Below are 12,065 nucleotides of genomic sequence, written 5' to 3'. Positions count from 1 at the left end.
CGAAAGAAAAGATGAGCTCGTCACCGTTCTTATATTCCCTGTAGGAATCTTTCGCGCCTACGATTACTTTTCTTCAGCTTCGATGATCACTTTTTTTATAATGCAAATATAGGACATTTCGTGACAGGTGCGAGGTAATATTTTCCTTTCATTTCGTTATTTGAGAAATTGAATTGAATTTATTAATAACACTCAACTGGAAATTCGTTCATTTATGGTAAATTTTTCAAATTCTCGAATAACTATACTTTATTTCTGATTTCTATTCGAATAATGCCCGATTCTAGTTGTGACTTATGAACAAGAATGTACATTGCATTTCTCATTCAACGATCAATCATCGTGGCTCGCTGAAAGCCAGATCTCCGTTTCAGAATTCAACGCGATGTAACGAGGCATCGAACTGAAAACAGCCTCTAAATTATACAGCCGTTGGTCCTGCATTGCTGATTTCCAAGGGATTACTCTCTTAGTCGGATCCTGGACGTTATCGATCGTCGTTGTGAACATCGTTGAAAGATTAGTTACGCTTCGAATTAACTTTCGGTAACCAACTTACGATATGTTCACCCTCTCTCGCGCATTTATTTTCCGGGATATATGTGTACATCCGGTTTCCCTTTCGAATGTGTCAGTGGATAACACGCCGCAAGAGCAACGAAACGCTGTTCCACGAAATGGAAGAGTTTCGGGGCCACAACAGCAGTTATTGCACGAATCGCGCCATTAGATTTCGCGATGCGAGGGTTCGTGTACGAGTATACACACGGTGGTTCGCGCACACACGCGGTGTTCCGGTGGGAATACGGGGATTGAAAATGGACTGCAATAGCCCTAAAGCCAACGTTGCGCCTGTTACGCGTTTTTCCGAACCCTGCTCTCGCTTACTTTTCGCGGTTCCCTTCGAATTTTCGCCTTTAATCGGACGCTGCCTGTGGTTTTCCGCCCGAACTTTCGCTGGCGGCCTCGAAATCGAAAATTCTGCCAGCGCTACCCATTTCTGGAATAAACTCGAAAGAAGTTTTCAACCACCGCTCGAAAAAAAAAGGCTGAATATTCAATTCTATTCCTAGCAGTTGTTTGAATATTTAAACAATCAATTCCGTGACGAATAAAAATTTCAGCGACACTTATTTTACAAGTTTCATTGCAATATTTCATCGTTAGAATACTTTTTTAACTCACTGTAAAAGTTCCGCGGAGTAATTCTTCAGGAAAACAAATCTGCAAAGTACATCAATTAAGTTGACACAGTTTCCTTAACCTTTGCACAGTGATTTAACTGCACAAGGAAGAGGAATCGCGGTACCCCAGTGATCCTCCTATTTACATTTCAATTTTTCCCACCCGCCCCTAATGTCTTCTGGTAAGAACGAAAGGAACTTGATACACCGTGCTCCACCGCCTCGCAGAGATCTGTTCTTCACGCTATAAATCCAGCAGCACACTTTTATCTTTCCTTCTCGACGAACTCTCTAGGGAAGGGGTGAAACAAGCCAGGGTTTGAGCGAAAGAAAAACGAGGGTGTCGAGGGTGGCTCTGTTTCGACGTGGTCGTACCCGTTCCAACAGACGACACTCTATACCTTAAAGGTTATTAAAAGCTCGACGCGCTTCGATTCTATATCTGTTCACGATCAAACCTTTTCCTAGCATTTCCTTCGGATCGCCTCTTTTCCAACAATGTTCGCGAACCATACATAGTGGCATTATATCGCTTGATCTATCCGCTTTCATATAAACCCCAGCCTTAATATCGTCCCTCGAGTAAATAGTTTCCAGTTTCCTGTCGTCGCCGCCTTCGTACCCTATCTACCATCAATTTCGAACATTCAGAGGGGTCGTAAGATAACCGCCCTTCCATCTAGATACACGAGTGCCTCTAACTATACCGCGCCATCACGAATTTCTTACTTAAAGAAATTTCAAATTATACGAACATATGGTAATTATAAAATGATGACGGGTTAAAATTAGCGTTCAGCCGTGCAAGCTGAGGCGTACAATAACTGAAGTAGATATACTATTGGAAGTCCGATGAAACTTCCGGAACGCCCACGTAATTCCTGACCACGCGAAGTATGAATAAACGTGATACAATAATTACCAGGTATATTCTTGATCATCTCTAACTTCATAACGAAGAGTCGATAACGTATCAAGGAGGCAGCCTCGTAATTACTTTTACAAACAATCCGACGAGAAAACTTATTAACAAGAGAGCTAGCGAAGTATTTCGTCGAGATGGAAACTTTGCAAATACCGCGAACTTTGTGGCGATATTGGAATCAGTAACGTCCTTATACCTTGGCTCATCTGCCAGCAATTTGCACGTTATTACCTGATGACCCACTTGTTCATAGAATCATAGCGACTCAATGCCGTTTCCCGAAGACGTTCTAATTACTCTGCGTTGCTTTACTTGGCCGGTGTTCTTGCGTAGAATGGAATCCATTAATGGTTGAGTACACACCAATTCTGATGTAACGATGAATTAGACCAGATCGTTTCGGTACAACGTTACTTTATCAGGAAAAATGATTCGATTCGAGGGGCTTCGACATGATTGTAAAGAGAATCAAGGAAGAAATAGATAGAAGGACTTCATGCAGTCTCGATGGGTTTAAAAGTTTAAGAAGCTGAATGTACATAGTTGCAAGTTGTCCCGGGGCGTAAATAGAAAGACACAAATGTATCCTGGGAGCCGGTAAACAGCAGTGTGGCTTGCACTCTAGCCTGCGGTTCAATATAAATGTAAATTGGAACAGATTCGAGAACGCCGGGGAACACGATTCGCCTACGGGAGTCCGAGCATCTAGCTAGCTTTCTGGAATTCTCTTATCACTGACCTACACACCTGGAATCGACGCGGACGATACTTTATATTTTCGCTATACGCCAATCAGAATTAGTTCTTGACCAGTCGTTAAAAATCTTCCAATCGTTCATTCCTTTAAATAACTCTCGATCTTCCTATAAACCCTTGTGCTCTATCGGATTGATTCTAAATGGAAATTCAACATTCAACAATTATTTGACTCTGTTTTTGTGATTTTAATTATTTAAGAGACTTCACCGATCCGCAGTAAGTAATTTTTATTTCAATCGAAGGAATGGTAATAGAGTTTCAAGTTTCTCGATATTCCTTTTCCAATAATACGTATGCAATTCGATAGGTGTCTGGCAAATTAAATTCCGTCAATGAAACGAAACCACGAATCTACAATTGAGATTTAATAACATTCACCGAGTCTCTTCAATAAGAATTCCCATTTGCCGAGGAAAAAAGGCAAACGATACCAATCGAACGGGTTACCTTTCAGTGTTCTCCCTTCGTTAATTCAAACCAGTTTTCTACTTTCTTACAGATTAGCTCAACCCATCAAATCGAATTCTCAAGAAACGGAAATTCCTCAATAGAAGAGGAAAAAAGGGCGGAACGAAATAATCAGTGAACGACCAAAGATTTCTTTTTAGTTAAACTGAAATTAATATCATAACCAGTTCCAAGCCCTGATTAATATACTTTGCTACTTGTTCTAATGAAATCTAGGCTTAACTTCGACACGTCTCTATCATGCTAATCTAGACGCGATCGAGCAGCAACGCTAATTTCGTTTCGGCACGAAGCAACAGCTCACCTTTCCCGTTACCGCTCACGTCCAATCTGAAGTTGTCAGGACCCTTTTGCCCGTCGACAAGTTGACCGAGTCCTCCGGAGAGGTAACCTCCTTCTTCCTTACCGTCGTACGTCCTGTCGGAAAGGTCAACCTCCGAGCCCCTTTTAATTCCTTGGGGCATCGAGTACGACACCAGGCCCTCTGCAACACACAGAAACGAAAAGAGTTGCAGTTTTGCGATCGTACAAACGTACACATTTCCTCTTCAACTATGCATCATCGTGCCAGCACGCGGAGGCTAGATGGACGTTTCATTCTCTGCTATACGTGATAAGATTGCGCCGGTTAAATCATGTATTTTTCAAACCGAGCTGCACCGTTTTAATCTTTCATCATAGCGTGCTATTATCTGGATTATTCGATGCTTGGCTGCGAATGTTTTATTCAAATGATTTTCCTCCGCGATGCACGAGGTATTAGTAATAATTAGATTAGTCACTGGCAAGTGTAAAACGAGGACTTGAAATTTTTATAGGAAAATGTTTTTGAAAATAAATGAATATTTTTAGAAGTTTGCAGATAATTTTGATATTATATTTCAAATCCGTTCTATTTTAACCACTCGATCCTTTATATATATATATATATATATACTTTCTGTATGTTATATCTGTAAACCATAATAGGGGTTGAAGAAGATCTGGCAACTGGAAGGTCGTCGTCCTTTGCTCAAGAATAAAATTTTCCCGGAAACGTGGGGTAATTTAATTCTTCTGCATCTTCATCTACGTCAAAATGATATTCGATGAAAGTCTGCCCGTTTCCTGTGTACCGACACACGGAAAAATGATTTATGTCGAGACAGGAAGTATCGCCACGAGGAAATTGACAGACGTCGATGAGAACGGACGCGATACAAGCATCGACGCTTTTCCTCGTGAAAAATACACCTCCTTAATGCTTCGTCGAACAACGAATATCGAATTTATTCTCCGAATATTGCGGACGAGATTAAATGCTCGATACCATTAAATTCGTAGTTTGCACGAACGTCGAGGCAAAAACGGCGTACCCCTTCCGTTTCCGGTCGCGTTCCAGAACGAAACCGATTCACCATCCCCTATTGCCTTTCTCTCCCGATAACGCTTCAAAACGATAAATTTTAAACGGCGCAAAAACACCGTATTTATATTTATCATGGTGTATATTCCCTCGCCACGTTGGGTTAGGCTAAAATGGATAAAAAACAAAACTTGGCAAGAAATATGTATGCAGCCCGACTACCGTCGCATGCATCGTGCAATTGCAGTCATTTCAACTGCAATCGCTATACGGAATACGAAAAATAAATAATCTGATTATAAAATAATCAGACTATTCTTTCTATAAATTAGATTAGTAAAAATTAATAAAAAACAAGTGAACCAATACCATTTCTAAATTTTATTAACTTTAGCATGACGAATGAAGGGTTATTTCAACCCAGTTAAAAAATAAGAAGTAATGGCACTAATAGAAAATGAAAAAAAAATTTGCAAGAAAGACGAAAGCTTTTGCTGTCGTTCAATGACAACGTGGATCAGATACGATACGAGGAAACGGGCTATTCAATAATGAAAAACAAACATCGTCGGTGTAAATATTTCTTACGAGGGGTGTAACGATCATGGAGCAGTATCGATACACCCTGTTCACCGGTGTATCCATACTTATGGTACCAACAACAAGGATACTCGAAGCCTCGGCGAACCCTTTCGAGGTGAGATTAAGGCAAACACACCTGTACATCGTATTTCGATCGTGCTCGTAAATCTACGCTGACGCGGACTTTAAACCGATGAGGTTGCTGGGATGTTTAATCAAATAGCAAATTAACTGATTAACTCGATTCTTGGTTAAAATACATGGAATTGTTTCATCGTTCAAAGTAAAAAATATATCTGTTTTATGCCTTTACTGCATAGAATACCATAAAGATATTTTTACACCATTTAAGTTCTCCTTTTAACCAACGCTTTATTTCGTTGAAACATTCAAGATACGACAAGCTGAAGGTATTCTTGTCTCGATTGAGAATATTCAAAATGCAGGCTGTAATACAGAGAGAAATATGATCTCGATCGCACGTTTCCTCCGGCGGCGTAAGAAGCTCTCCGATCCGATAAAATGGAAAACAGTGACAGCGTGATAAGAATGCTTGAAACCGTTGGAACTACGACTTCGTTCTTTTCAATACTTAGTACGACGGATGCATTGTCGCGAAATAAGAAGTGAGAGCATCGTGAGATACGGAAAGCGGAAAGTGTGACTATAAATTTCACTCACCGGTCCATGGGCATCCATAAAGCTCCACCCTTATGCACACCATACGCATGTGGGAAGTGTAAGGGATGAAACGGATCTTCGTAGCCACGATGGCCGGGTCAAAAACTTGTTCCTTCTCCGAGTATGGATTATTATTGCCCGCCAAAAGCTGCAACAAAATCAAACCATTGGTCTGGTTAGCGAATATAACGAACATAAATATTCGGTAAAAATATTTATTCAATAATAGATCAAGATATTTTTATTCTTGACAGATGGTGTCACACGTTCGTCACTTTGATTGTGACTTTTTAGATTGTCATCTTTTAAAATAGATCAACTTAATTAACAGATACGAAACATTTATTCGTATCTCTTTGTGACTATTTTTCATTATATATTATTTGCTATTTTAAGATTTCATGTTGAAATGGCATTAATCGTCAATATTTCATTCGGTTTATATCTTTATATAGAAATCGGACAGAAGATCAATTTTTGAAACCAAACCGATACGAATTTATAACAGTATTTTTCGTATGAAATTCTGGGATAGTATCAGTTTAAAATGTCCATTTTCTGTCAATCAATCATAATTACGTTACCGGCATAGCTAAAAAATCTATGCATTACTATTATATCGTTATAAACGTATCCTGCTCGTGTCAGTCCATTTTCTCTGAAATAAATCGTCAAATCACAGCAGCTGCCAATTTTCAATCGTTCTGAAATAAAATGATAGCTCGAATGATCTTAACGGGACAGGAAACATACTGTTACAAAAATATAAATAAAATTTTAGACTGTTCTTCATTTTCATTTTTCTAACTTTTGATTATCCTTCTAAATATTAAATGTAAATGAAAAATGAAAAAATTTTGAATCCGGAATAAAAATTCAATATTTTATCCAAAAGCAAAACAAGTGCATAGAGGTTTAAAGTCGATGGTTAACTGGTGATCGTTGTTTCGAGGCAACCCCGAATCCCGCCAGCGAGTACCATTTTCCAGATCCGATTAGCAAAGAACAGCTCTTCTAAATGTAAATACCCGACGTTAAATCTGTATAGAAAGCGGCGAGCGCCGTTCGTTTGTCCATCGATCGATTTCCCGGGGGAACAGGTTGCCACGTCGTTGCTTCTCGAAGGATAACCAGTCGGTTTCGACTGAAATATGAACGTCGAGCTCGAGAATCGGACCACGAACGACGAATCTGTCGGTAAAACGAACCGGAAATCTCCTATACACTGTGTCGAATAACCTCTGTCGAATTTCTTAAATACTAATTGAATATACATGATATATTTCCACAAGAAATGTGACGAAATACTAATTATATCTAACGTGTCCTATTTCTTTAATAATTTTTTACATTATAAAAATTTCAAAAAACCGCTCCGGAATGTATAATAATTCTTGAAACACTTCCACGTTTAATTCACGAATATTTTCATGACTCACTCGACTCAAACGTTTTCACTCCAAGTTTCGGTTACCTTCACGTTTTGCATTCGGATTAGAATTTCTAACCGGGTATATCTGTTATTCGATCTGAAAAATACGAAACCTGCAATTTGATCCTTCTGACGTTTCCCGTCAGAGAAATCCTGCCGGAGATAGTATATTATTTTGTGAACGAAGGGTTAGTAACGAGATACGTGAATATCCCTGCTGCTTTGATCTTACATCAAACATTTTCGTATTGTTGATTCAATACGAGAAAGAGAGATCCTACTGTACGATATTTAACGAGATTTGTGGTTTGATAGCGTTAATGGACAGGGTTCGTTACTCTGGGTTCCTTCACGGAAGAAGACGAACCTTGATATTGATATTTTGCTTGCTGATTTGAAGAGTCAATCTCCTCTATCTCGATTAATATGTCAATCAATTTCTGGAAGACCTTCGAACTCATCAATCAATCGCAGTTACTTTGAATTTATATTTTGTGGACTTAGGACGACGTTTACATAAACTTCGTGAAAGAGATTTAAGAAGATACTTCATAATAATTGACAAGTAAAAAGAATATTTTACGCAGCTTTTATTACTGATCAGCTTGTCACCGTATTTTCAGAATTTTGAACGTTCTTTCATCGCATTTCAGTAGCTATGAAATCGCGGAGGTAGTCCCGCAAACTGATACGGTTGCCTGTCGAAAGTCGATTTTCGCCAAGATTTTTCGCACGCGTCGAACGTTTCTCGCGTGTTGCAGGCGTCTCGGCAGATATATTAAATGGATTCGTGCCGTTTCCATGAAATTCGACGACGTGATTCCCGCGTCTGCGACACGACTGGAGGAGACGGCGAGAGAATTTCGTGCCGTTTCATCCGTATAAGGATTGTGTATCGTGTTCGACCATCGATGACAAAGCTGCTCTCGTATCTCGGTAGTTGAGGAAAAAAGAATTTCATTTTAGAATAGCATGAAAATGCTGAATCAAAAGTGTCGTTCTTCTTTTAACTGATACATAAAAAGAGAATGAGAATTTGATAATTGAGAATAATTACAGAGCTGTTATCGGAAGGACTTGTCAATTGACTAAATGATCATCAAAGACTTGACCGATGTGAGACTCGATATCAATAACACAGGGCTTACTACACAGGGTTGTCCACGAGGTCAGGGGATCCAATATCGAGCTACTCGGGTCGTGGAAACCAATACCGTTGCATCCAGGGTCAGGGGATCCAATAACGACTGCTCCCGTTCGAAAATAGATTCCAACAACTTCAGGATCCTAGAATCGACTACGGAAATCAAGTTTTACAGCTGCCGGATCCGAGAATAACTAAATACGAGTGCATCCTAGATGAATATTTTAAAACAACTTCCACTCATGAATTAAAAATGGAAAAAAATAAATTCTAAATACTTAAGTAATAAATTTTTTCCACGCTTCCACAATAGGTATTAATATCAAATTCTTTCTTTCAATTGTTATTACAACCGGTCACCAATCAACGTCCAAGTGAACTGTATCAAGATCAAAAGGGATTTAGAACATGCTCTATGCACACGAATCAATCGTCCATCGAATTGGCAGCGTACGGCTGCGACGCTGACTTAATACAGCAAAGGGTGTATAGAGGGTAGACAGCTGTAAGCGGTACAGGGGGTTGTAAACGGCAGGCAAATGGAACTCGCCCCTTAAATCGTTGCGAGCACGATGCGGCGCGGTGCCGAGGGCGAGGCGGACGACCAGGTTATATCGGACGGTTTGGAACGACCGACCGCGGATGCATTACAACTGCAACTGCAACTGCGACTGCGACTGCAACTGCAGCAACGTACGGGAATACAAGCCAGCAGGTCGGCGTATACGCGATAGGAATAATTAATACAGCCATAAACAAGCGTCGAGGGACGGGGTGGTAGCGGCGGGCCCGATATCGTCCCACCGACACATAAAATTGATATCCATGCTCGAAGGAGGGAGGATCGTTCTGAAGAGAACCCATATATCCGGTGACTTGGATGAATCGCTCTTGGTACACGTGGCATCGTATTAGAGTACCAATTGTACGTATTACGGATTTCCTTGTATATTTTCTTGATTATTCAATTATTCAGTAATTGTTTATTCAATTTAGTATGATTAATTGACGCTCGTTTCTACAGTAGATTCAATTATAATACATGGATTCAAGTTTTTCAAGCAAAGGCAAGCGTTTTGAAAACTTGTTGCACAAAAATTTTTATGATATTATTATTCGTATATAAATTAACAATTGTATCTGAATTTTATTAATTTTCAAAGATTAGTGTCTTTATTATAACATTCTGTATATAAATGTACTGGCGGTTTGATTATCTACCGACTTATACTACTTATACCGCTGCGCTAGCACAGAATGTCTACGTCTGACCATATACTGACTTATACTACTTACTGTAACGTGTTCGCCTAGTTCAAGGATGATTAGGAAAAAATGGAATACATCATTATTCGTACCTTAGATAGTTTTACACGTTCTATGAGTTTCATTCAAATCGGTAAATTTAGAATCACAGAATAAGTAGAATACTGTATAATAAGTCAGACAACCAAATTTAGAAGTAGATAGAAAGCCAGTTAGAATTCAGAATATGGTTCTATCGATAACTGTACGGTGAGTGACTTCTGGAGATTGTAATGTCCTCTATCTTTACACTATTCTACTAACGATCCTTTTGTTCCCGTTCTAGCTTTAATAGAATGACTTTTCCTTATCCCTGGGGAGCTCTTCCGGCCATAACGGAATAGCTCTCTAGAGTGGTCCCAAGAAGGTTACTGGGTCAATAGAATGTTCGAGCTTTTTATCGAGTCGGAGCACGGGATGGGGTCGATTTTGAGAGGTCAGGATCATGGTAGTTTCAACGATACGTTCACGATTTTATTAGCTATTTGTTTTAAACCAAACCGCCCCGTTGGCAGCTTGATATTTCCTTATTTACAGTAACTTTACTTTCATTTCCGGTCGTGTCATGCTTAACAAATTGCATCGTTTATGATATTCAACAAATTATTCAGTAAAATTTTCCTTTTTCATCGTTTCGCAGAAACTCGTTATTCTTCTTCTTTAATCAAACACGTCAAAAACATAGATGTAAATATCCGTTCGAGATAATCGACGGGTCGTATAGAGCCCTGTAAAAATTGTCTCGGAACACGGCAAGTTGTTTAAAGCTTGTAGAAGCGTTGCGTGGCGCGTGTCGGGGTTTAAAGGCAGGGCAAATTGGAATTGCCCCGGGAAGACGGTGTACTGATGGAATTAAAGCCACCGGTGCAACGTCTTCCGCCGGGTTTCATTATCTCGACGAGGTTAGGAGGTCGAAGCCAGGTAACCTGAGCAGACGGTAGCCCTGGCTCGTCTTACAGAGCCGAAAAACCGGAACACGCTTACGGTGAACGTCCCATTTCCGCCTGCTTCTCGTGCCACCCCGTAGGCAATTACTTTCCACGAGAAATTCGCTGGAAAGGGGCACGTTTTTAATCTGTTTGCGGCACAATTCGTGTTCCATGGAATTCCGTCAACACTTACACTTCTGGATTAATTGCAACGAACTGAAATTTCATTCGTGATGAAAATTTAAAATATTTAAAATATCAGCTATTTTAAATTAGAAAATCCCATATCCATGAAAAAGCGAAGTTCATAATTCGAATATTTTCTCCATAAACAAAATTAAAATGAAAATACAGAGTACAGTAGGAGTTACATGAACGAAATCATATTTTTCGAAGTTGGTTCGTGTTATTTTGGCAAAGAGTTTTTCGTGAAGCTCGCTCGAATATTTTACGAGAAAAGGGGAAAATGAGATGAAAAAAGAGCATGAAATCGTGAACGTTTTGTTTCTGAAACAGCACAATTTTGAGTTACGGCATAAATAGTGTGCAAACGATCATTGAATTTTATGGAACATAAGGCGCTGTTTATGTTCCACTTTAGAAGTCAGAAAACAAGAATTGAAAAGTACAATAGAAAATTACTCGTACGCTTTTGTAGCAAAGTAAACTGCGAAAAAATATCTAATTAAACGCAGATGGTAATTTAAAAAATTATGAATATTTCTTGCTTAGCTAAAATTAAACAATTTTCTGATTTCACATTACTTCTTTTTCGCGCTGTATAATCGCGATTCAAGTAGCCAGTATATACAAGTTAAGCAGCGCCAAATGAAATCTCTTAACGCCTCCGAAAAAGCTGCTTTAATTTCATTCGAAGAAAACGCTAGGTGCCTTCTTCTTCCGGTAAATGTTCATTAACGAGCGTGCTCGTTAGACTGTTGCTCGATCTAAGAAGAAAATATTCACGAGTATTATCGTTAGGCAGATCTACCGGTGAGAAACTCGTCTCTAATCCGCTTGTGGTTGAATCTTTCCCAGCTAAGCGGACCAACAACCCGTCTAATTCGAATTTGTCCTCCCCGTACAACTCGAGTACCAACCTCTTCTTACTCTATCCATTTCTTCGTCTGTTAGCAACAGGTATTTCAAACACCACTAAAAAGCATCTACCGAACGAAAAAATATTCATAAGCATCGCGAATCGTCGACAGGAAATTCTAGGTTACCAGTTTCGTTTGAACAATTTCGATTGGACGGGAAACCACGATGGGGAAGAGAATCACCGTCGACTGGTTGTAACTATTCGTTTAC

General features: G+C 39.5%; 1 protein-coding gene across 4 annotated transcripts in view; it reads right to left on the bottom strand.

The window, feature by feature from the left end:
- Ddr (discoidin domain-containing receptor 2) overlaps positions 1 to 12,065 on the bottom strand; it is a 191,881-nt gene that overhangs the window by 66,267 nt on the left and 113,549 nt on the right. For all 4 annotated transcript variants that reach the window (XR_004581792.2, XR_004581796.2, XM_034327477.2 and 1 more), the window contains 2 exons: positions 5,945 to 6,092; positions 3,641 to 3,820 (listed from right to left, as the gene is read on the bottom strand). Coding sequence is in view for 2 of the 4 variants with exons in the window: in XM_034327477.2 (XP_034183368.2) it covers positions 3,641 to 3,820; positions 5,945 to 6,092 (328 nt within the window). In the remaining 2 variants the exon portion in view is untranslated. The remainder of the gene's footprint in view (positions 1 to 3,640; positions 3,821 to 5,944; positions 6,093 to 12,065) is intronic.

The sequence above is a fragment of the Osmia lignaria genome, chromosome 9 (genome assembly GCF_051020975.1).
Source record: "Osmia lignaria lignaria isolate PbOS001 chromosome 9, iyOsmLign1, whole genome shotgun sequence".
Classification (NCBI taxonomy): Eukaryota; Metazoa; Arthropoda; class Insecta; order Hymenoptera; family Megachilidae; genus Osmia; species Osmia lignaria.
The sequence above is the reverse complement of the archived record's forward strand: the minus strand, read 5'-3'. Positions and strand labels throughout refer to the sequence as shown.